The sequence below is a fragment of the Antechinus flavipes genome, chromosome 3, assembly GCF_016432865.1.
Source record: "Antechinus flavipes isolate AdamAnt ecotype Samford, QLD, Australia chromosome 3, AdamAnt_v2, whole genome shotgun sequence".
Lineage (NCBI taxonomy): Eukaryota > Metazoa > Chordata > Mammalia > Dasyuromorphia > Dasyuridae > Antechinus > Antechinus flavipes.
Genome location: NC_067400.1, coordinates 171,801,002 through 171,826,836, shown reverse-complemented (window position 1 = coordinate 171,826,836; position 25,835 = coordinate 171,801,002). Strand labels below are relative to the sequence as shown.

Genomic DNA, 25,835 nt, shown 5'->3' with positions numbered 1-25,835 from the left:
GAGTTAGACAGAAGAACAGGGAAGACATTTTAGATTGAGAGCTATAAGAAAAAAAACTGGAGAGCTAGGAATTAGCATGTTAAATACAGAGAACATTGACTAGATCAAAAAGTTCATACTGAGAAATATTGGAAAATGGTTGATGTACCTAGTGCAAGATTTAGAAATTCTTGGAAATAATGTAGGTACATGTACATTGATTTGATATAGTTGGCAGTAGAGAGTCAGTGTTGACTTTTGAGCAAAGAAAAAAAAATACTGTAAAATTTTTTGTATGTCTGCAGTAGAAAGTGACTAAAATAAAACCATTTTAAAAAATGTTTATTTAAAATTTAAATACAAGATAAATTGTGGTATATGAATGTTATGGAATATTATTGTTCTGTAAGAAATGACCCCCAGGATGAATACAGAGAGGCTTGGAGAGACTTACATGAACTGATGCTAAGTGAAATGAGCAGAACCAGGATATCATTATATACTTCAACAACGATATACTATATGAAGATGTATTCTAATGGAAGTGGATTTCTTTGACAAAGAGAAGATCTAACTCAATTTCAACGGATCAATGATGGACAGAAGCAGCTATACCCAAAGAAAGAACAATGGGAAATGAATGTAAACTGTTTACATTTTTGTTTTCCTTCCCAGGTTATTTATACTTTCTGAATCCAATTCTCACTGTGCAACAAGAGAACTGTTCAGTTTTGCACACATATATTGTATCTAGAATATACTGTGACATTTAATATATATAGGACTACTTGCCATCTGGGGGAGGGGGTAGAGGGAGAGGGGGAGGGGAAAAATTGGAACAGAAGTGAGTGCAAGGAATAATGTTGTAAAAAATTACCCTGGCATGGTTTCTGTCAATAAAAAGTTATAACTATTGATTTAAAAAAAAATTTAAATACAAAATAAAAAAACAGAAAAAAAAATAGTCATGTACACAGCAGAACAAGAGAGGATTCAAAATATGTACCAATCAATTTCCATTTCAAAAAAGCATATATAATAATAGAAAACATTGTACTCATATGTCCATCTTTTCTTTGCTTCCTTTTTTTTTTTTTTCCTCAGCTTCGCACTTTTACTTTATTCATTTTTTCCCCTTCCTCCCCCTCACCTCTTCAAAGCAAGCTATAATTAAGCATGGATATATTTAGGTGTTCATACGCATGCACGTGCGTGCACACATCTATCTTTATACTGCTAAACACATTCTTACCTATCTACATTTACAAACACAGGACTTGTTAGTTTAGTATGTTGGGAGAGTGATTGATCACTTTTATTGCAGCACATTGGCTATAATCCCTGCTCTCCGGTCAAGATCCCTTGGGAAATAGGGAAATTTAAAAAGTATACTCATTATGTATAATAAGAAAATCATAAATCCCAATTCTAGGTGTTTACTGTGGCTGAGATCATTCGAAGAAGGAGCACAGAGGATTGTTGTTAAGCCAGGGTCAGGGCACAGCTTGCTTACCGGGCCTTAAATCTTTTTTTTTTTTTTTTTTTTTTTTAAATAATTTTTTATTGATAGAACGCATGCCAGGGTAATTTTTACAGCATTATCCCTTGCATTCATTTCTGTTCCGATTTTACCCCTCCCTCCCTCCGCCCCTTCCCCGAGATGGCAAGAGTCCTTTACATGTTGAATGGGTTGCAGTATATCCTAGATGCAATATATGTGTGCAGAACCAAACAGTTTTCTTGTTGCACAGGGAGAATTGGATTCAGAAGGTATAAATAACCCGGGAGGAAAAACATAAATGCAAGCAGTTTATATTCATTTCCAGTGTTCTTTCTCTGGGTGTAGCTGCTTCTGTCCATCTTTGATCAATTAAGGCTCTCTTTATCAAAGAGGTCCACTTCCATTAGAATACATCCTCAAACAGTATCATTGTTGAGGTATATAATGATCTCCTGGTTCTGCTCATTTCACTCAGCATCAGTTCATGTAAGTCTCGCCAGTCCTCTCTGTATTCATCCTGCTGGTCGTTCCTTACAGAACAATAATATTCCATAACGTTCATATACCACAATTTACTCAACCATTCTCCAATTGATGGACATCCTTTCATTTTCCAGCTTCTAGCCACTACAAACAGGGCTGCCACAAACATTTTGGCACATACAGGTCCCTTTCCTTTCTTTAGTATCTCTTTGGGGTATAAGCCCAGTAGAAACACTGCTCCGGGCCTTAAATCTAATGAACAGGATGTCTCCTAATATCTTGACAAGATTCAGGAGAAAAATAAAACTTAAAGAGAACATCAAATAGTCCAACCAGAGATACTGAGATGATAGTGATGTTAACTCAGTTGGGGGCATTGAGAAGTTTTAAGTGAGAAAATTGTTCTCATAGAATAGCATTGTTGTCTTTATTATATGTTTGGATTTCTCATTATTTTTGATATTCTGTGTAGTATATTTTGTACATTTAAATTAAATAAGTTATTGTGGTAAAGTTTAAAGTTTTTGTATTATGACTTTTTGTTATAAAAGGTCTGTTTAAGTTTATTTAAGTCTTTTCATTTTTTTTATAAATCAGCTTCCCTCTCCAGAAGAGAAGTGTCAACAAGTTTTGGAACCTCCTTATGATGAAATGTTTGCAGCTCATTTAAGGTGATTAGAGTAAATCGGTGGTGGGTGGAAAGTAGGCACTTAAATATTCTTGAATTGTATTAGGTGATTTTATCTTGAATTTTTAAAAATTGAAACTATTAATAAAATTATCTTGATCATATAACCTATTAAAATTTATAAAGCTAATGTTTATAAATGCTTTGAGAAAAAAAATTCCCTACTTAAACTATATCTAGTATAAAATACGCTGCTTCAATTTTTCTTGAAGGCACTTTATTTAGTGTTTTCATTTGAGTATGGGGAAGATGCATTCATGATTCTAATTTTAGCTTCACTGTTAACTTGTTATATAGAAATGTTTTCTTGCCTTACAGCTGAAGAAACAGGCATGGAAGCAAAGTAAATATTATTTTGAATATAGCTTCTAGTTGTAGTTGTTAACCTTTAAAATATCCATTTGGACAAACTATTCTGAAGCTAGGATGTGTTTAATTGAGCAGCCTAAATATAGTTACGGAATAAGTGAGAGAGAAGGGCCTAATAAGCTATTGGAAGATTCATCCTGGAAGTGTGATAGCCAGCACTTCCTACTGGTTTTCAAAACACTGCTTGGGTTTGGTGGAGTTCCATGCTTTCAGATAGCATGATGGAATTTGATAGGGCTTACTTGTCCCAGACTGTAGTCTATTTAAAACTCTTTAACCCTATTAATATAGCTGGGGGCTACTAATCGAACCAGAGAAGTCATCAGGAAGAATTGACTACTACTCCTGAGTTTTCACAAAGTAGTTCCAAGAAACCCCTATGAGGAGCAGGACCATATCCCAACACCTTATCTCAAGACAATTATTTCTTTCATTCCCAACCATTCTTTAATTAGCACTTTGGAGCATTTTACTTATCATTCAGAAACTAGTAGAAGGTAGGATATTTTGTGGTAAAAGTGGGGAAATATGTTTAGTTTTTTCCAAGAATTAAGTTTTCTAAGAATTTTTTTTTAGGTGTACCTATGCTGTGGGAAACCATGATTTCATTGAAGCGTACAAATGCCAGACTGTGATTGTTCAATATCTTTTTAAAAATTTTTTTTTCATGAATTTAATTATGTAATAACTAATTATGAGTGCTTAATTACTGATTTAAGAATGTGTAGCTTGGGACTTTTTTATACCTTTAATTGGAAAGGAGTTAATGTTAGGAGATAAATTTTATTTTAGCTTTTCAGTTCAATATTTATTAAGCCATCAACATAGTCCAAGGCACTGGACCAGCTATTGAAGAATCTAAACATGAAAATGACTTAATTCTTCCTCATACCTAACTTATATTACTTCATTAATTTATTCAGCAGCCATTGTATGCCTACTATATACAAGGTATTATATGACATAGGAAAAATAAGATGTAATCACTTCAAGATTTAAGTGCACAAGAAAAGAATTTAAGGATTTAAATTCATATAAAATTTATATGATATGATGGGTAACATCAAATAGGGTGGAACATTTTTCACCATGTCTTGTTCAAGGATTTTGTTCATGATCCCATGGTAAAGGACAGATATTTATTTGATTTAAAGTTTTATTCCTTAATTATATCAGTTGATTAAATCTGAATCATGGATCATGAATTTAAAACATTAATTTTTCATGGCTACAAATAACCTTAAGGCAAATTTAGTTTTTCTAACCAACAAGTCATTAGCTTTACCTACATTTTTATGCCCCTCACCTGTATTTTTGTAACAAAAAAAAATGAGTAAGAAAAACAAATTCATTAAAATTAAATAGCCACTATATTAAATCCTTACAGAATACATTGTTGTCCAATACTTATATTTCCTTTCTTCTTGCAAAGAGAGTACATCTACTCATCTCTTTTTTGTGGACATGTTTGATTATAATTTTGATTTTAGACTTTATATAGATAAAGAAGGTTGAAAAGATTTGCTTTTAAAGATGGAGTGTGTGGCAAACCATTCAATAAAATCTCCACTTTGGTTAAAGCATTGTGCTTGGCATTGGAAAAGATGCAAAGTTTAGATAATTTATCATCCCTGCCTCTCTTAGAGTCATAATCTACTAGAGGAATGAAACACAAACTCACAAAAATGAAATATTAAATTAGTGTCATAAGCAGATGTAATATATCAAATGAGATCTGAATTATTGCCATTATAAATACATTAATATTATCTAGGCTGCAGAAAATTAAATAAAAATGTTGAAATTATATTACATGCTTTGCAATATTGTTTTAGTAGCATATTCCTAAACTCTTGTGCAGTAATTATTTTAGATATTTATAATCGTTTAAATGCAGTAACTTGAAATTTGATTTATGAAAATAAATTCTGAATATATTAGTAACATAATGGAAGATGAATGACTTTTTCTTACACTATTTCTATAGTCTTAATTTATTTGTAAACATGATACATTTTGAGTTTTAGTCTATATCATATCTTCCTTAATGTAATACATCTTTCCTGAGAGCATTTCAAGCCCACAAAGAAGAAAACTGGTAAGTACTCTGTTAAAACAGTTAAAAACTTTTAAGTGGCAAACATTTTTTTGGATCCTGAGTTTCTTTTAAGCTGTAAATGTCTATTTTCTTGGTGGATTTCTGAGATTTGAGTAAAAATAGTTGAATTTCATTATTCCATATAGTTTCATTGGCATGTCATGAAGACTATAGTATGTAAAATTTTGGGCTTACATTATTTGTAAGTAGTCTTTTATTTCAGCCCCCCAACCCCACTTTATTGAATATTTTTTCCTCCCTTTAAATCCTTGAACTGTTTTGAATTTTGACAATATTTAAATTTTTTTGGTGATCTCTTTTGTTTTAGCTACCTTCTGTAATGCTCCTCACCCATATTTTTGTAACAAAAAAAAATGAGAAAGAAAAAGCAGTTCATTAAAATTAATGAGCATATTTACTCTTGACAGAATGCAGTGTTGTTCACCATGTCTTTTCTCACCTCTGCACAGAAGAGAGTGCATTACTCATCTTCCTTTTTTTTTTTTTTTTTTTTTTTTAAACATGTTTTGACTCTTGATTTTGATTTTGGACTTTTTGTAGTTAAAACAGGTTTAAAAGATTTACTTTTAGAAATGGAGTCTGCAACAGGTCATTTAATAAAACCTCTACTTTGGTCAAAGCATTGTGCTGGGCACTGGAGAAGAGTCAAAGATTAGATAACCTTCTGATCCCTGCCTCCCAGAGCCATAGTCTACTAGGGGGTTGAAACACACGCAAATGAAATATTAAGTACCTTAAGCAGATGCAGTATATCAAATGAGATCATGTAAGTAAAGCTTTTCATAAACTTTTAAGGCAATAGATACATTATTAATTATAATGATGAGAGGGGGTAGATTGTTATAGACACTCACACATTAGGTAGTATTTGAGTTGACCTTAAAGGATAGATAGGAATTGAACAGATGAAGAAAGGAAAGGGAGGATATTTTAGGCATAAGAAATGTAGTAAACAAAAGGTTTCAATCAGGGTTTCTTAACCTAGGGTTGTTAATTTAAAAAAAAATTTTTTTTGGTAGCTATATTTCATTTTCATTGATTTCTTTTGTAATTCTGTATATTTTATGTATTTAAAAATATTTTCAGAAGGGGTCCGTCCATACACTTCATCAGACTGTCAGTGGGATTCATTCATAACAAAAAGGTCAAGAATTCTTGGTCTGGAAGGTACAGGGAATATTGGGAAATAGAGATTACATTCAATTTGGCTAAAACATTAAATAAAAGAGAGTAATGTTATTAGAAATGTAGGGTGGCATCAATTTATGGAGGACCCTGATTGCCAGTAGTTTAAACTTTTCTTGGTGGACCATTGTAGAAAATTTTTGAGCCAAAGTGTAATACCTAAATCACGTATATTTAGGGTATGTTAGGCTGATAGTTTGGAGTGCAGATAAACTTGTTGGGAAGTCTTAGAGAAAATTATTTAACAGATAGTTATATTCTTAAAAGTTTTTTATTGTTATTTCTCTAGGGCTTTGCCTATTATGTATGCTGTAGCTCTTGATCTTCGGATTTTTGCTAATAATGTAAGTAAGCAATAAGATGTAGAACTATGAACTCAATACTAAAAATGTATTATTAGCTCCTGCATAGTTTTATTCTCTCTTTTCCCCCAAATTTCAAGAATTGGGATTATTTGGCATGAAGAAGAAAACTTTGGGAAATTACTTGATTGAGTCTATGCTTTATAAAGGCCAGTCTTGTATAAATAAGTGCTGGGATTCTGAGAGGTTATTTGTATGGATAAGTTGAGTGTAGTTAATCACAAGTGTCTGATTTTTGGCCTGTAGTTGCTAAAGGGACTTCATTCCTTTTCGAGTGATTATTTTGTCAATGATTCTTTAGAAGGTACAAGAGATAAGTCCTCTAAGTAACTGTACCATGGGAGAGTATAGTAGCTACAAGTGACAGCTAAAGCTGTCTAAAGTATCTAGTATGGGAAAAGCCAGGCATTAACTAATGCTAGGCTACCCATCTAGGTTTTCCCTGATAGCTGGGTATGTGATAGAATAATCAGAGTATATGAAAAGAAAGAAACAAAAACCTTTCCTTTTACTTCCCAATTAATGACCTTTAAGCCAAAAAAAAAAAAAATGTTATATTCCCATAGTAGTAACTGAATGATCATCCTTTTTCTTTATTGAGGATTTAACCATAAATGCAACACATGCATTAATTTTGTTGTTACTGTTGTTTTTAGCATTCTCTTTTGTTCACTGACTGATTGATATGGTAAATAACTTAACTCCTTAGTTAAGTTTTGAATAACTTATTTTTCTACTTAGATATGTGATTTCATCAATGTGGAGAACTTTCTGGTGTGGAAATTTCTTAGGTGAATAAGTCAGCTGCTTATCTGTAGCTGATTGCCTCAGATTCATTATGAGAGATTATAAATCTGACTTGTCTGTGCTTTAGTTTGATCTGAAGTCTTGCTGGCTTCAAGGCTGGTTCTCTATCTCCTGCATTATGTTGCCTCTCAAATTATTTATTATGATGATAAAACTAGTTAAATTGCAATATGTCGCTTGGGATGCTATTGAGTTTTACATAGAGATTTTTTTGTAATGATAATTATCTATTTTTAAATGTTCTAAATTTAGATTAGTATATAATAATTTTAGTATGGATTATCTAACTTCTCAGATTTGATTCTACAATTACAAATTTACATTTTACCTTTAAGGCCAAGTATTTTGCACTTCAAAAGTATTCTGAAGATTTATTGAATTTATAAAATAATCCAGAACAAAAAATCCAAAACACTTTGTCTTTTGTTAGGCTGACCAACAGTTAGTGAAGAAAGGGAGAAGTAAAGTTGGGGATATGTTGGAAAAGGCAGCTGAATTGCTGATGAGCTGTTTTCGAGTGTGTGCTAGTGATACGTAAGTAAAATTCAAGTTCATATTTAATTCGATTCACTCTGTTGAATGCCTACCATGTGCAAAATACTATGCTAGGTCTTAAAGAGTATACAAGATGAGTAGGACAAAATACCCTGAGGAGTTTACTGTTTAGTACAATCTTAATCACTAAGGATTCTTTGTCATAGTTATTATTTGTGAATTGTTTAATCATATTACTGTGTGTTGTTGAGTGTGTTACTGGATTAGCTACTAATCTGCAGTTTTTTCATTTATTTTAATCTAGATAATTGCTGTGCAAATTCCCAATTTTAAAAAGAAAATGTAAATTTAAAAAAATATTCTACTTTGAAGCATTAGCATCTCTAGAAGCACTAGAACCCCTATTGTAACACATCTCACTTTTTAAACCTCTTTTCATAGCCTACTTTGAACACTCAATGAAGCAAAGCAATATCTGTGCTAAAGGCTAAAAAAAAAATCTTAAAACTTACTCATACTGATTTTACATAATATACAAATAATTTGTTAGGAATTTTCACTTATTCTGAATCTAACACCCAGAAAACGAGCATTTCTAAATCTAAAGTAGACTGTAGAGATTTGCCCACTAAACTGTGACTGTTAAGGCCAACTTGCTTTTTCTTTTAAGTATATAATAAACACAATATTTAATTTTCAAAAGTTGTTCTGCTAGTCTTGTTTTCTTTTGACCTTCTTTTCTCTATGCATTTTATTTATTCATTCACTTATTCATTTATTTTGCTGAGGCAATTGGGGTTAAGTAACTTTACCTAGGGTCACACAGCTAGGAAGTGTTAAGTATCTGAGGCCAGATTTGAACTCGGGTCCTCCTGACTTCAGGGTTTTTTTTTGCATTTTAGAAAAATGTTTTATTAGCCTTTTCCTTTCTCTCCTCTCTCTTCTCCCATCACGTCTTTTCCTTTTCCATCAGCATACTTTCCCTTCTGTTGCCCTTTCCACAATTGAGGGGGAAACATTTTTAATTTTTTAAAAAGAATTCCCATCTTGGTTATATATAAAATATATGTCTTATTCTACACCTTGTCCATTGCCTCTGTTAGGAAGGTGGATAGGATAGCATGCTTAATCATTAGCATTCTGGAATTTGGGTTGATCACTGTACACAATGTTACAAATTACCATGAGAGTAAACTGGAGTTTATGAAGGCAGGATGATTATTCCTAAAGAGCCAAAGTATGTGCCTTTGTGTCCAAGAAACATGAAGAGTGTTGGTTATTTTTTGGTCAAGGTCATGTTTGTATTTTGAGCCCCCAAGACATATATCCTGCTGGATAGCCCAACACTTTTTCCCATTTTAGAGTATGCTGGTCATAATATGAAATAATCTTTATTTATTTACTTACAGAGATCACTGTTAATACTCTTATGTTAACTCCCTCATTACTTTATCTCCAAGATTACTAATGTTGCAGTCTTTGGCAATTGATTGGTACAGTGGATAGAGTGCATCTTCCAGAGTTCAAATCCAGAGTTTGCCTCAGACTTGGAGGAAGGAAATGGCTAACCAGTCCAATATTTTTGCCAAGAAAACACCATTTGGGATTGCGAAGAGTTGATATGACTGATTAAGAATGTTGAAGATGGACATTCACCTAATTTGTGACTTTAGCCAGAAGGATTTATGTTCTTTTCAGATTCCCTAATATACCTAGCATAGGATATACATTGGTTACTTTTAAGCATTTTTATTTTTGATATAATAGCAGAACCATTGAGCTATAGAAGTTAACTCCATTATCATTGGCGTTAAGTCCTTACCTAGCCAAGGCTTGTTCAAGTAAGAAGTTTGTCTTCTATGTAGAAAGAGACTTCTTATCTTTTGAAAGACAAATTCTATAAGAAATTTAAAAAAACTTGTTGTGAGTGGCAAAGAAGTGGATAAAACTTCACAGTTTTGCCCATATTGGAAATTGGGAAGATTTTAGTGCCAATAATAGGAATAGTAAAATTGGTGCTTGTCTTATTCCTACAGAATAACTTAATATCTAAGAGAAGCTAATGAGTAGCCAGGTGATTTAGTAGATAGAGCACCAGGTGTGGAGTTAGTAAGATCTGATTTCAAATCTGGCCTTATTGATTTTATTAGTTATTCGTCCCTGGGGAAGTCACTTAAATCTGCCTCAGTTTCCTCATCTATACAATGATTTGGAAAAAGGAAATGGCAAACCACTCCAGTAAACTTTGTCAAGAAATTCCAAATGGAGTCATGAAAAATGGAACACAACTGAAGTGATTAACAACAAGAGACACAATCTGAATGTCTTCCAAAAAAGTCTCCCTTACCAGTTATGCTTCCTAGATTCAAGGGAGATTCTCCTTCAGTTGAAATTTTGGTAGCTATCTAGCCTGTGCCTACCCAAGCAGGGATATACATGTTACTTTTCAGATATTTAACATTTGGGGCACAAGCATATTTATCTTTTTTTGATAATTTGTACAAAATAAATAGTTTTTACCAGTTTAAATGGAGCGTGTAAACTTAGTAAAATACTGGAAGGAAAAGAATCTGGGTTTGATACAACAAGCAGTAACATTATCCCAAGAATTGAGAAACCCAAGTCATTTTTAGGGTACTGCCAGCCACACATTAGATAAGAGTGCTGGGCCTATAGAGACTCATATTCAAATCCTTTCTTTCCAATCTTTCAATCCAATTCTTTCTAATTGAGTCATTTAATTTCTATCTGCCACAGTTTCTTCAACTATAAAATGGATGTAGTAATAAGATCTACCTCACAGGGTTGTTATGAGGATCAAATGAGATAATATTTATGAGGTGCTTAGAACATAGTAGGTCCTTTACTTGTTTGTTCCTTTCCTTTTTCTCTTTTGATTTTAGCAAAGTCAACTGATTTTCCTGCAACAGAATTTCCTTATCTGTAAAATGAGGGAGGTTTACTATGGTCCCTGTTAGGTCTTAGTGATTCAAGAAGCCTTCTGTGTAGGTACATACTTATTTTCTAAAGACATTTAAAAAAAAATTTTAAAGACATTTAAAACACATTTTTCCATTATGAAAAACACAGGATAAAGACAATCATAAATATCCTTATTTTCTAATATTATAGTTTATTTAGAGAGATTTCATTAATTTTTTAAAAGTTTTTGAAGATGGTTTTTATTATTGGCTTTGTTTATAAATACTGACTAGGTCAATAAAGAGAAGGTATTATGGAATGGGCTGAAGGGAGTTGTGTACTTCTCCATATGAATTTACAGTACAATATTAGAAAAAAATACTAAGTACTTCTTTCATACAGAGCACTTTACATGATCTGTTAGAAGTTAGAATTTCCATTTTACATTTAGAATTTTCCATATTACAAGGGGCAGTTTAGGGTAATTTGACCAGATTTATACTTTTAAAAAATTATTCTGGTAAAGGTATAAAGGAGAAATCATGGAGATTAATTAGTAAACCAATGAAACCTGTGAAGTGGTGATTGTTGTTGACCAGATAGGTGGTAATTAGGACCTGTACTAGGGTGATAGCAGAAAAAATAGAGATTCAAGAGATGTTAAGCTACAGGCATTCATCATATTGGGGTTGGATTCAGTGTGGGCACTCACTCAATTTGAGTTGTACTGTAGTTCACAATTCCCAAACTCAAGCTCTTAGCCTTCCCCAGTAGCAGGGGCCATTGGCATGTACCACTACACTTGACCAGTTCAAAATAATTTGAAAAGAATAGTGCAAAGATGAAAATTTTCAGGTCAGAAATGGAGAAAGATCAGGGGAAGAGCAGTAACTTGTGAAATATAGTTGTTGGCCAGCAAGATTCACTCTGGGAAGTTTTTGACTCCTTAACAGTCAAAGTTCTCCTTAAAAACCAGAGTGGGAGAAAATAAAGATATATCAAAAGACTGAAGGTTGTGCCAAGGGCATTATGAGTAATGGAGGTAAGAAGTTGTAGTGAGAAGAATTGTAAAAATCCTAGTTCTTGGAGATGACTCATTTCAGAGAAATGATGTCTGTGATTGAAGCAGGATAGGGAGGGTTGTTGGAGTTAAAGAGGTTGAAGTCTGGCTAATGAATGAGTTTATAGTATTAACAGTGATAGATTCCTGGATACAGTAGTAGGGAATGAGGGTGAAGGGAAGACCTTGAGCTAAATATGAAAGTTACCAGGAATAAAAGGGAAGAATAATCTGGTGATTGGGAAATAACTACAAAAATATGGAGAAGGGATAATATAGATGGCTTGCATGGAACTCGAAAGAGAGAGCTAGTAAGAGATAATGGTAGAAAAAAAGTCAAGAATTTTGTCTGGAGAAACAAGTAGTATGTCCACTAATTCTCATAACTCTGTAAGTCAAAGAGTAACTTCCAGTGGAGACAGTCTCAAGGTACATGAAATCCACAAATCCAGTAAGGATTAGAGTGAAGAGGTAGATGTTGAATGGGATGAAGATGGAAGGGAATTTGTTGATAATAGAGTTAAAAGGATATAAAAAGCATAGTGAAGTGGGTAACTTAGTTTTAATTGAAATTTAAAGTGTTCAATCTTAGACTTACATGTTCAAATAGAACATGTATCTTAACTTTTTCTATTTTTCCAAAGTGCTTTTCACTTAAATTAGGCAAATTTGCATGACATTGCTGTAAACTGTTTATAATACATATTAGACAACTTGACCTAAGAGATGTTAAATCAGGATTACAATTCCCTGATTCTCAGTTTTTTAGTTTCATAAATTAGATAAGACATTTTTTTTCTACTTTCATTTTAATAATGATAATGCGAAAGGCTCTTGGCTCTTTCCAAAAGCTTATTTGATTAGTTGATTGTTTTTCTTGTTTTAACTAGTCACAGAAATTTTACTTCTTTTTCTTAATTTCTCGCAACAGTCGTGCTGGTATAGATGACTCTAAGAAGTGGGGAATGCTATTTCTGGTCAATCAACTATTTAAAATTTACTTTAAGGTAGGCTTCTAGTTTAATACTTGATAAAAATGTTTATTTATAAAGTGTATTTCTTTCTAGGAAGATTACCTCGTGAATGCTACATTTATCTTAACCCTGGCTGATGAAGTAGCAAGTTCTGACTTCCATTTTTACAGAATGGTTTTAATATTATTACTGAGATAGCATAGTATCATTTTATCTAACATTTATTTTACTTTTGTATATTGTGTGCTAATGTGAATCTCCTCTTTACAGATCAACAAACTTCATCTTTGTAAGCCCTTAATTAGAGCAATTGATAGCTCAAATCTGAAAGATGACTACAGCACAGCACAGAGAGTTACATACAAGTACTATGTTGGTCGCAAGGCGATGTTTGACAGTGATTTTAAGCAAGGTATCCTAACAGAATAAGTTATTAATATTGGTAGAGGGATTGAAAACAACATGATTCATAGTTTAAAAAAAAACATTCATTTCATTATACAGCTACTATATTTCAATTCCAGTTAGGACAACAGGTAACAGGTGTTGGATTGTATTCTTTGTTGGACCCAAAATTGCTTAAAAATAAATGAAAATGAAACATCTGAAAATTCACTGTTCCTGCTGTGAGAAGATTCCATTCTCTTCCAACAGAGAGAATTCACAGTATTATAGACTAAAATTGTTCTTTTCTTTCTTTCTTTCTTTCTTTTGGGATGTGTAAATGAAGCAACCTCGAAATATATGTATTTTAAAGTTCTTATTCAATTCCCCTAGTATCCAGTAAGTAATGACTTTGTGGAATACATTATGTGGATACAAAGGTGAAACACTACCATCTGCTCTTATATTTTTGGTGGGAGAACAACTACGCAAACAGCTCTAGTACCATTTATAAATACTGTAAGAAAAGAGCAAAGAGGAAAGTTCTCTTTTAGAATACCTTAGCAAAGGCTTGGAGAAGGTGGTGACATCTAAGCTGAGCATAGCAGAAAGGAAGTTTCCATCAGGTAGAGATAGGCTGAATCTGTTTCAGGGCTGGGAGACTGCAAAGGCAAAGAGGCTAGAAAGGTAAAGTAGTTTTCTAAACCTTTCTTCCAAGCTGACTCCAGGCTAAGGAGTTTGTATTTTATTAATTTTTTCAGTCACAAGCCACTTGGGCTTTTGTATAGGGAGTGATGTGATCTGTTAATCAGAAAGATGATCATAACATCAATGTAAAGAATAACTTGAACAAGAGAGTGATTGGAGGTAGGCCTGTGAGGAAACTTGTATAATAATACAGATAAGAGGTCCAGGAATACCTGAACTAGGCTGGTAGCAGTAGTGGGGGAGGGGAAGGAAAGCATAGAAGCAAGAGAAATTTCACAAATAGAGTTAGTGAAATCTAGCCATCGATTTTGATAGGATGTATTGTGGAGGTAAGGGAAAGGAAAGTATAAAAATGATTGCAAAATTGTGATCCTGCATGACATCAACAGAAATAAAGAAGGATGGGGTTGGAATAAGAGCAGTACAAGTTTGGACTTCATGAGTTTGATGTGATAGGCCATCCAATTTGAGGTATCCAAGTAGATGGGTAAAAATACACAAGTGGAGTTAGGGGGAAAGAGGTCAGAACTGGAGATAGAAACTTGAGAATTATCTGAATATGAGTGATTCAGTTCAGGCCAGCATCATCATAGTTCAGTGTCATGGGTGTACCATATTGGCACCAATATCAGAGGACTTTGGTTCAATAGCTTAAATTCTACCTTTGGCACTTAGTAATTACTATACCTTGGGCAAATCATTTAAGCTCTTTGGGTCTCAGTTTCATCGACTGGAAAAGGTTAGACTAGATGGGCTCTGTGGTCTTTACATCTTTAGATCTATGATTCTGGAAGTCATGGAATTGTGGATGCTAGGGGATAGTGTAGATAGAGAAGAGAAAGGCAGGGAGAAGAGAGAAAAGAGAAAGCAATTAAAAAGACAAAAGGAATTTCCAGAAAAGGAGGAAGTCGGGTCCAGTGTTACAGAATCCATGGGAGGCACGGCAAAAGAAAAGAGAAGAGTGTTCATTAGTATTGCATGCAAGAGAGAAATTTAACAGACTCAGAACTGAAAACAGCCATTGGATTATGGTGGAAGGAATGTTGGATTTGGAATTAATACAGCCAGATTAGAAGCTTCCTTTTCTTGGTATTTTAACTTGTGTAAAAGTCAATTAACCTCCTGTGGCATCACTGTCCTCCTTTATTTCTAAAATTGGTAGGTTGTATGAGATGATTAAGAGACAAGATGATTCAGTGGTTTCCTTTTTTCTTAATTACTATTAGTGACTAATGTATATGCAGAATTTTCTATTGTTTTTAATTTCAAAGGCATCATTAAATCAATATTGAGAAAATTGTTATTAAATATTTTCTAATTTTATACTTCCCATTTGTTTTTGGATTTTTTTTTAAACAGTAGTGAGATTGTTTTGAATATTACTTCTCTTAAATCAAATCATTTTCCAAACATCTGTAGAATTAACCTGCCACTTGGTAATAGTGTAAAAACTTGATTTTATTAGCAGTTGTAGTATTTCAGTGGGACTGTGCAGATCCATTTCTCCTTTGACCAAGACTGCAACTTAGGGGAAAATAAAAATACTGGAAATTGTTATGTAAATTCAGAGCGTTTAAAAAAAAAAAAAAAGCTTATTTTAAATTTTTTCTATTAACATTTAGTGTACTAATATTTTACCTTTGAGCAGTTGCTTAACTTTAAAAAAGATATCTAATTTGGCATAAGTGATTTATTAATATTATCCCAATATTATCTGTGTTTTTTGTTGAATCTGAATATTTACATGTGTTTTAAATTAAAGGGATAATCTTAAAATTTACAAGTAAATTTTACATAATAAAATATATGTTCCCAAGTTGTAAAACCAGTTTTTGTCAAGGAAGCAAAATTTTTCATTGGGTTAGAGTTTTGTACCAACGGGAAAAGAGTTGGTTTCAAGGCAAATACATTGCTGGCTTTAGTTCTTAGAGATCAGTAGAAAGGCTCATACTTAGTAGATATGGAGAAAATATTTGCTATGTGCAAGAGCATGGAGTTTAAGAATAAGATTCAACTTAGGTGTTTGCTATAATACTACCTAGTTTCTATTCTTTAGATTTCCTCAACATCTTGGAGAAAATGGAAGGATGTATGGTTTGTCATTAAAGCCAGGCCCATTAGAGAGTTCACCTAATCCTGATATTATTTCCAGTAGTTTAGTAATTTGAAGAATTATTTAGATAATCACAAAATGACAATAGTTAAATTCATTTAAATTTTAAAGTAGACCGTTGGATTTAGCAGGACTTATTTCTAATTTTAATATGTAAATGATATTAAATCATATAGTAGAATGATTTTTTTTTTTTAATATTGATATCCAAGAAGGGAATGAAGATATTAGTGGACATCTCATTCATTTTATTAGACATTGTTAGTTATGTTGAGTTCATTTGTGCGTGGTTGGTTATTTGCGAATATGTAATAATAAGTGCTTATAAATCATCCTATGGTAGAAAGGAAATAATATGATTCAATAAATTTTGTAATCATAGCACATGGTAATAAGTGCTACTCTCTATTCTATTTTTATCCTGCATGACTATTTCAGAAGCTTCTGAAACTATATATTTTTAACATGCTCATTTTTTCCCACATGTGTGTATTATTGCCTTTTGTATAAAGTAATTATGATGTTGCTACAGCCTTGCCAGATAGCCTTAGCCAATTCTCTTTCTCTCTTTTTTGCTGAGATAATTGGGGTTAAATGACTTGCCCAGAGTCACACAGCTAGGAAGTATTAAGTGTTTGAGGCCAGATTTGAACTCAGGTCCTCCTGACTTTTCAGGGCTGATGCTCTCTCCACTGTGCCACCTAGCTGCCCTACTCATCTTTTTTTCTTTTCTTTTTCTTTCTTTTTTTTTTTTTTTTTTTGGCTGAAGCAATTGGAGTTAAGTGACTTGCCCAGGGTCACACAACTAGGATGTATTAAGTGTCTGAGGTCAGATTTGAACTTGGGTCCTCTTGACTTCAGGGCTGGTGCTCTATCCACTATGTCAACTAGCTGCCCCCTTAGTCAATTCTCATCAATGTTAATGACACATAATTTCCCTACCTTTATTTCTCATTCATAGAAAACAGGCAATCTTAGGCATTTTTATATTGAATCTTGATTACCATTAAAAAATAAAATCATCAATTATAGAAATTGAATTAGGCTGCATATTTATATGAGGAAAAGGCACTTTTTGTCCTAGATATTGGAGGGATAAATTGTAATACATGTTATTTTAATGTTGATGAAGAGGCACTGAAAAATGTTTAGTATGATCTTTAAATATTCTTGGGGGGGGGTGTTATTTGCTTACAGCTGAAGAATATCTGTCATTTGCCTTTGAGCATTGTCACCGTTCAAGTCAGAAAAATAAAAGAATGATTCTGATATATCTGCTGCCAGTAAAAATGCTGTTGGTGAGTGATTATACTTCTTTATTTTTCTAGATTTATTGAGTTTGAAGTGAAAGAAATGTCTTGATTACTGATTTTATAATCTTAGTTTATCAATATCTCACTTACATTGTGTCCTTGGAATAATAGAAAAAGGAGATTTGGAAGGTGGGTAGAACTAATTTATATGATGAATATTTTGAGGATATATTTTGCTTCTGTTACCTTCCTTTTAAAAATGTGATTCTCCCCCCCTTATCACAATCATCATTTTCACAAAACATTTGTTAGTTGGTCTTATCTGAGAAAAACTGACTCATAAAGCAAGGAAAATATAACACTTCTTATTTCATCTTAGCTGGATTTAATTTCTGTCCACTAAAGTTTTGGTATTTAAAAAGAAATGGATAGTATTTGTTAGGTTTAATTAAGTTACTTTTCCTTTATTAAAAAAAAAAACAAACAAACAAACATCCTTATAGGTTTGTCAAACTGTGCTTACTTTGATCCAGCAATGTTTTCTACTGGGCTTATATCCCAAAAGAGATCATAAAGGAGGGAAAAGGACCCACATATGCAAAAATATTTGTGGCAGTCCTCTTTGTAATGGCAAGAAACTTGAAACTGAGTGGATGCCCATCAATTGGAGAATGACTGAATAAGTTATTATTTATGAATATCATGGAATATTATTGTCTGTAAGAAACGACCAACAGGATGATTTCAGAGAGGCCTGGAGAAACTTACATGAATTGATGCTAAGCAGAACCAGGAGATCATTATACAACAAGATTATATGATCAATTCTGATGGACCTGGCTCTCTTCAACAATGATATGAATCAGGCTAATTCCAATGGTCTTGTGATGAAGAGAGCCATCTGTACCTAGAGAGAGGACAGGGGGAACAGAATGTTGATTACAATGTAGTATTTTCACTCTTTTTGTTGTTGTTTGATTGCACTTTGTTTTTTCTCATTTTTTCCCTTTTTGATCTCATTTTTCTCTTGCAATATGATATTTGTGGAAAGATGTATAGAAGAATTGTGCATGTTTAATATATATTGGATTATTTGTTGTCTTAGGGGAGAGGGTAGGGGGAAGGGAGGGAAAAAATTTGGAACACCAGGTTTTGTAGGAGTGAATGTTGAAAATTATCCATGCATGTGTTTTGAAAATAAAAAGCTTTGATAAAAAATAATTTCAAATTAGGGAAAAAAAAACCCGTATCCACATACAACTATTTCTAGGGGTAATAAATTCTAAGAAAGCAATCATAACTCTTTTTTTTGTTTTATTTTATAATTTCTTGGATAAGGGTTTATAGAGTTTTGTTCAATTATTTGTAAATACAAAATTTTTATTTCGCAAAATGTAAACATTTTTCATAGGGTCATATGCCAACAGTTGAGCTTTTGAAAAAGTATCATCTTATGCAATTTGCAGAAGTAACCAAAGCTGTGAGGTACAGTATGTTCTCTTATTAATTTTTAAAATACTGTAAATTTATTGGACTAATTTTTTAGTTTAGTGCATTTGCCGTAAGTAAAAAATATCTTTCTTTAGTAATGTTATTAAGGTACTAAATTATACTTGTCTATCTTTTCTATCAATTATTATAGTGAAGGAAATCTTCTGCTCTTGAATGAAGCTTTAGCAAAACATGAAACTTTCTTTATTCGCTGTGGTATTTTTCTTATTCTTGAGAAGCTGAAGATCATCACCTATAGAAATCTCTTTAAGAAAGTGTAAGCATTTTCCTCTTTCTGGTTAAATAACAAAGAATAAACTTTTGCATGGGGGTGGGGAAGGGAGATATTTAGTAAGAACAAGGCCTTTAGAGGTTTGTGGGGAATTCTCTCTTTTTTTTTTAAACGTATCAAGTCACATTTTAAATGTAAGCATTGTATTTTGTTGGGTTATTTCTGGGGAAATAACTGCTAAAATATATATATATTTTTTTAGAAAAGCATATTAGTAAGATTAAATCTGGATTACTAGGATGTATTATATAGTATACAAATGTTATATTATGCGCATAAGTTATGAAAAGGAGAGGGTGTACACTTTCTTGAGACATGGAAAAATTATCCTGTTCTCTGATTATAGACCTACAATTTTTTGCTTGGCCCTGCCAAAAGAAATGAAACTGGCCAAAGTTTTCCCCATTTATTTCTTAATCCAAAGGATTGCACTGTTCCATAGTGGGCTTATCTCATGGTTCATCAGTGACTTATTGTTGTTTATCAAAACATTATCAAATCATTATCAAATGACTTTTTAAAAAAAGATTTAACTCTTCTATATAATTTTGAAATTTTTACATGTATATATTTACAAATAAAGTAAGACTAAAATTTTGTCAGTATGAATAAACATATTGAATTAGTTGCCTTTTTCTTGGAAAATTAACCAGATGTTGCTATTAATTTCAATTAATACTGTTAATAGCTTTTCTCTGTTTTTCCAGGAAAAGCTGATGTTTGTTAACAAGAAAAATAAGATTTCATAATCTTTTTTTTTTTTTTTAAATCAAACTTTTGGTTAGAATGGTAAATCTCTGGATGTCATATATCAGATTTATTAAGTTAATTGATCCTGAAGGAATAACTTTAGGAGATAATTGTAAATTAAATTATCATCCTTTTTAAAAAAAGGAGGAAATTGATTTCATAGATTTTTTTTTCCCCCATTATAACTTTTAGTTTTTTTTGAAGACCAGTGTATACCAATGTAGTATGCTGAAATATTTTTGGTTTTAATCCATCAATATAATCAATTTTTTAAAAATCAATTGATATGCTGTGTATACTTAAATGTATTTTCTCAATTTCAGATATTTATTACTCAAAACACATCAGCTTTCTCTTGATGCTTTTCTAGTTGCCTTAAAATTCATGCAAGTTGAAGATGTTGATATTGATGAAGTTCAGTGCATTTTAGCTAATCTCATATACATGGTATGTATTTAGTTTGACTTAATTTCATTGGTGATAATAGAATTTGAATTTTTTATTCAAGTAAATGTTAACACTACTTAGATATCTCTTCTTTTTTTATTGAACCGTTTCAGTAACTTTTTCTTAATAAATCCATTTTGTTTTGATATATTATGTAAAATGCAGCTGTTATCTATAATATTTTAATTTTGATTCCTGTACCAAGTTGCAGTGAAGTAAGTTGTGTGATCATTGCAAATTTGGAATCATAGGAAAGACTATAGTCTATACTTTTCATCTTTAATGTGATTTTAAGAAGTATGAAGCCAATCCTAAATAACCCCTTTTTATTCTTTTCTCTTCTTTCAGGGTCATATTAAAGGATACATATCTCATCAGCATCAAAAGCTAGTGGTTAGCAAGCAAAATCCTTTTCCTCCACTTTCAACTGTGTGTTGATTCAACAACACTCTGCAGATTGTGCAACATTAAGACTAAACAATTTTTGCAGAAATTTAAACTTGCAAAACTTTTTTCAAAAATAAGTCATGCAGTTGAAACTCAAAAGTAATTCTGTTACATTCAGGACTGGAATCTTGGAAACTTCTCGTGGCTTCTTTCCCAGGGACACAGGCTATGAACTTGGCAGAGTTACCTAGGGGACATGAATTGCTCCTTTATAAAATACAGCTTCTATTAACTTCGGTATGATCTGAAGTTTTATTAAAAAAAAAAAAAAAAGAAAACATTCCTAGTCTACCATGAAGCTTTTACAAAACTTCTGTAAAGATGGTATTTTGAAAATTAAGGCAGCTAAACATTTTACTTTTCATAGTGCTATTCATTAAATGATCTTTGTACTTTTTCATAAGTTTTTTTTGGGAAAAAACATTCAGTATGTATGGAAATGGTGAATTCTCTTATCTTTCAGAGTATCAGGATTTCAGTATTCCATTTCAAAATTTTGTCCATAACAGCTTAGATTACTTTAAGAGGGAAATTACATTTGATTGTGAATGCTGCTTTTCCTTGTATTTACTCACTACAACTTAACATTTTCATATTTTGCAAGACAAGCACATTTGTTTTGTTTTGTTTTGTTTTGTTTTGTTTTGTTTTGTTTTTTTTTTTACCTGACTATGACAAATGCTTTGGAAAATCATTCTCACCTCAGATCCTTGTAGGCTTGTAAGTTTGTTGCACAGAAATTCTCTATAAACATCTCTCCACTTTATCCGAGGAAAAGAACTCTTCAAATTCCTCCTATTCCTAGCAGAAAAGATAGGACCATAATCCATTTTCTTTCTCATTTTCAAGTTTATCTGAACCCTGACAAAATTGTCTTCCCCACTTTCTCAATATTGGGAATGCTGTGAAAATGATTAGAACAGCTGTAGACTACCTCTTTGCTTTTCCACATCATATTCTCCCAGTTGTCTTGGAATTCCTAGTAGCTTTCTGGTTTCAGACCAGCATGAATCTCTCCATTTTTCAGGATGATAGAGATCCCCACCGAAGCATTCAGAAGCTACTCAAAAAAAAAAAAAAAAAAAAAAAAAAAAAAAAAAAAGGATATAATCTCACTGCAAGAGGTCTTCCCTTGCTGTATTTTGATAATGAAATTTTTGCTGTACCAAAATAAGTTTTCCAGTACCCACTAGTACCCTCATTTGGAAGGGTTTAGTTTTAATGTATGTGTTAAATATAAACCATTATACAAATGCAAGGTATTTTTTTAAAAAAATAAAATGTTATTGATATTTTTTCATTTTTATGTCATTCTCGCATCTCTGTTCCTTCTCCCAGAGAGCCATCCCATGTAATAACAAAAATTAAGATGAGGAAGAAGAGAAAAAATAATCGGCAAACCTGTCAGTATGTTGCCACCCCCCCCAAAAAACAAACAAACAAACAAAACCAACAACAACATTTGTAATGTTATACGTTGCTAAAACCTCTAATTATGCAGAGGAGTGGAGGACAGTTTTCCCTTTTTTATTCTTTGGATACATGTTTATTATTTGTAGTTTTTTGGGGGGGAGTTCTTTCAATTTGTATTGGAGTCATTGTTGGAAATCTTCCACTTTTTTCATTTTCTAGCTTTTCATTTAAGTCTGTGTTTTTCTGTATTCATTATATCCATCACTTTTTATAGCATATTAGTATTCCATTACATTGTTTTATAATTTGTTTAGGCTTGCTTCAATTGATGAACTTTTGCTGTTTTTCCCAGTTCTTCGACATGAAGTATTACTTTTGCAGAATAATATGTAATAGTTAAGTAAGTACTGAAATCTGAGGACCTGAACTGGAATCACTGCCTTAACACTGACCATTTAATAGTTCTTTGACTATAGGAAGATCCTTATCCTCTCCAAGGCTTTTTTTTCCAACTAAATTATATGAGAAGTATGAGAGAACTAAAGAAAATGAATTTTTTCCTGGGTGTTTTTCTCATTGTCCATTTTTTAAAAAATCAGTATATTTCACATTTGAAGCAATGCTCATTTACATATAGGGAATGGACATTTTCTTTAGAATTAACAGAAGGTATTTAAATAGTTGAAAAGTTGAGTATAACATTTCATACATTCAAAAGTAATATTGAAATTACATTCTAGGGCCCAAGCTCAAAATGCTTTCAGCAAGGAGAATCTTCAGAGCTTTCCCTTCAAGTTTTCAAGCATCCAAGGTTACCTCCATGTCACAATCGAGACTTTTCCATTGCTCATCATGATTGCTTCAAAGATCTTTATTTCAGCTTATATGCTGACAAATGTTGCAAGGCTGAAGTAGTGGGGATATTCTAAAAAGAACTTGAAAAAAATCCTTTGATATTTTGACAGTTTGTGAGCACAAGGGAACAGTATCATTTGAGGTTAAAAAATACAAGAAAGTGTAATAGCTTCTACATGTTTCAGAACCCTCCAACCCATATTCTACTCTGCTTATTTTTTAAAATCTATTTTAACTAGTTAAATGACTTAGGACATGTCATTTAATCTATCTCAGCACAGTTTTCTCATTTGAAAAATGAGGATGTTTTAATATGTAAGCTTTAAATATCTTCTGTCAGTGTCCCTGAGAAAGATGTGCTTGACATTTGTCACTTTGAGAATGTGGAGGAATTCTCAAGGAGCTATTTTTTTCCTTTGTCCTCCTAGTCACTGCCACTAGCCGATTTATAGGGTCTATGCTTCAACATATAATTTACAACCATGTATATAAAAGTGGTCAGTTTAAACATGAACATAATTTTTCATACTATATTATCTATGCAGCATATATTAGGAAAAAAAGATATATATTGAGGATCAGAGAACTAGGATACTTTATCCTAGATTGGAAGGGGCCAGCCCTTTTAATTTACATTTTTAGAGATGAGCAATTCAAACGGATGGATAAAGGCATAACTGAGACAGAATTGACTCTTAAATGTAATGCTTTCTCCGTATGCTTTTTAAATAGGGGCCCAGTTCACTGTCCCTCAGACTGTTGGAGGGCTGGACTATAGCAAAAACAAAAACTTGGTTTTGTGGGCCTTTAAATAAAAAAACTTCATAGCCCTGGGTGAGGGGGATAATCGTCCTCAGCTGCTGCATCTGGCCCGCGGCCATAGTTTGAGGACCCCTGCACTAGACCATTTTGCTTGCTGAGTTAGGACTTCACAGAATAGTCTTATTTTTTTAATGACTAGATCAAAATATCAAATTTTAATGTTATCCATTTTAAGTGGGAAAATATTTCAAAATGAAATGGTTTTTATTATGGTGATTCATTGATCCCAATGGGGTTAACATCTTTACCATAGCCTTATCACTTAATCCCTTGAGTCTTCATTTTCTGACCTTCTAGACTCCAATCTCTGCTTGTCTACTTCAGTAGTACTTTCCATGTATTGTCATTGGCCAGTGTTTCCAACAGGCGAAATGAGGTTTACTTTATCAGACTACTCCAACTATATTTTGGCCATAGTACTTACCTATTTAGGATGAGCTCCCCTGTTCCCATTTGACCATTCATTTATCAACCCTGAGTTCCAAATTGGGCTTTACTTTCTTAGGGCCTGACATTTTTTCCTTTACACCATCTACTCCCAAATTGTTTCCTTTATATTTCTTTAGCCTGTTCTGTATACTTGTATTACAGGGTCCACTCTACATATCTTGGTTTTGTGACAGATCCATGCTCTCCAGTCTTAAGCACTAGTATGTCTAATGATTTCTTTTGTATCCTTTTCTAGGATTAGAACCTCTCTCCCCTTTGGCTAATTTTAGACTCATCATGAGTTCTCAATCCTTTTTGTAACTGAAAGCCTGATTCTTGAAACTTAAAAACAATTTACTTCTACTGATTGTAGTTTTTAAAATGGTAAAGAGGCTAATGTTCTTTACTATTCTTATCTTTAGTGCACTAATTTAATACTTCTTGCATTTTATAGCAAAAACTTCTGCTTAGTCAACATTTTCATATGCCTACAGCTAACAGGCACCCTATCATACAGGATTTCAGGTTTTTAGATAACAAGTTTTATTTTCTCTCCTAGAATGTTAGCTCCTTGAGAGTAGGAATTGTTTTTGCCTTTGTGTACAAGATAAATATTACTTTCTTGTTTGTTATCTTTGAAAAGAGGTAGAAATAGAATCTTGCTTTACATAAGTGTCAGTGAAGGCCCATTTACATGTATTGTTTACATTAATTGAAAGACTTGTAATCTTTGTTAAAAATAATCAAAATAAATTTATAATTTGTTGCTTTTTTAAGTTATCTCAGCCAAGTTCTTAAAATTTGAGTGGCTTCTTAAAAATGGCTATCAGTATTTAAAGTGAACGTAATTGAAAATTTGCATTTTAAGCCCCTTTTTAATATTTATTGATGTTATGCTTGCTTTTGAATGGGCCTTAATATTTCTTAAAAGTTTGTAAGATTGCATGACAAAATCAATAAAGAATTGGTCCAGAATCAGGAAGATTGGGTTTGGGCCTTGTTGTTTACACATTCACCATGTGACCATGAACAACTAATTTAATTTCTCAGACTCCTAAGCAACTTGGTGCAGTGGATGCTGAATTTGGAATCCCGAAGACCTGAATTCAAATCCTGTTTCAGATACTTATTATCTAGTTGACTCTGGGCAAATCATTTAATCTCTGCCTCAATTTTCTCATCTGTAAAATGGAGACAAATGTATCTCCTACTTTTTAGTTATTGTGAGGACTAAGTGAGATCACTTAGAAAAAACATTTTATGAACTTATAAAGCTATAAAATATAAAGGCTAGCTGCTATTGGTACTAAAATAACTCTACTAGTCATTAGTTGCTGATATTTGAGTAGGGGATTTAGGTTTTTCAATTGAAGCTCCCTATACTTGTGAAATCACAAGTCTAACCTCTTCCCCCTTACAAACAAAACAAATTCCCACCCATGCAATGGCCCACAATTTTGGTTAAGCCTGCCCCTAAATATATCATG

The 25,835-nt window shown here is 32.5% G+C and overlaps 1 protein-coding gene across 4 annotated transcripts in view; it reads left to right on the top strand.

Moving 5' to 3' along the window:
* The window catches only part of PCID2 (PCI domain containing 2), a 41,654-nt gene extending 16,324 nt beyond the window's left edge, over positions 1–25,330 (top strand). For 3 of the 4 annotated variants that reach the window (XM_051984233.1, XM_051984235.1, XM_051984234.1), the window contains exons 3-14: positions 2,561–2,634; positions 3,597–3,664; positions 5,079–5,118; positions 6,614–6,668; positions 7,924–8,027; positions 12,902–12,977; positions 13,215–13,356; positions 17,347–17,447; positions 18,814–18,887; positions 19,045–19,170; positions 20,259–20,382; positions 20,731–25,330. In XM_051984233.1, coding sequence (XP_051840193.1) covers positions 2,561–2,634; positions 3,597–3,664; positions 5,079–5,118; positions 6,614–6,668; positions 7,924–8,027; positions 12,902–12,977; positions 13,215–13,356; positions 17,347–17,447; positions 18,814–18,887; positions 19,045–19,170; positions 20,259–20,382; positions 20,731–20,820 — 1,074 coding nt within the window. In that variant the 3' untranslated portion in view covers positions 20,821–25,330. The remainder of the gene's footprint in view (positions 1–2,560; positions 2,635–3,596; positions 3,665–5,078; positions 5,119–6,613; positions 6,669–7,923; positions 8,028–12,901; positions 12,978–13,214; positions 13,357–17,346; positions 17,448–18,813; positions 18,888–19,044; positions 19,171–20,258; positions 20,383–20,730) is intronic. The other variant, XR_007951753.1, reaches the window with a different exon arrangement.
* Positions 25,331–25,835: the final 505 nt, after the last annotated feature.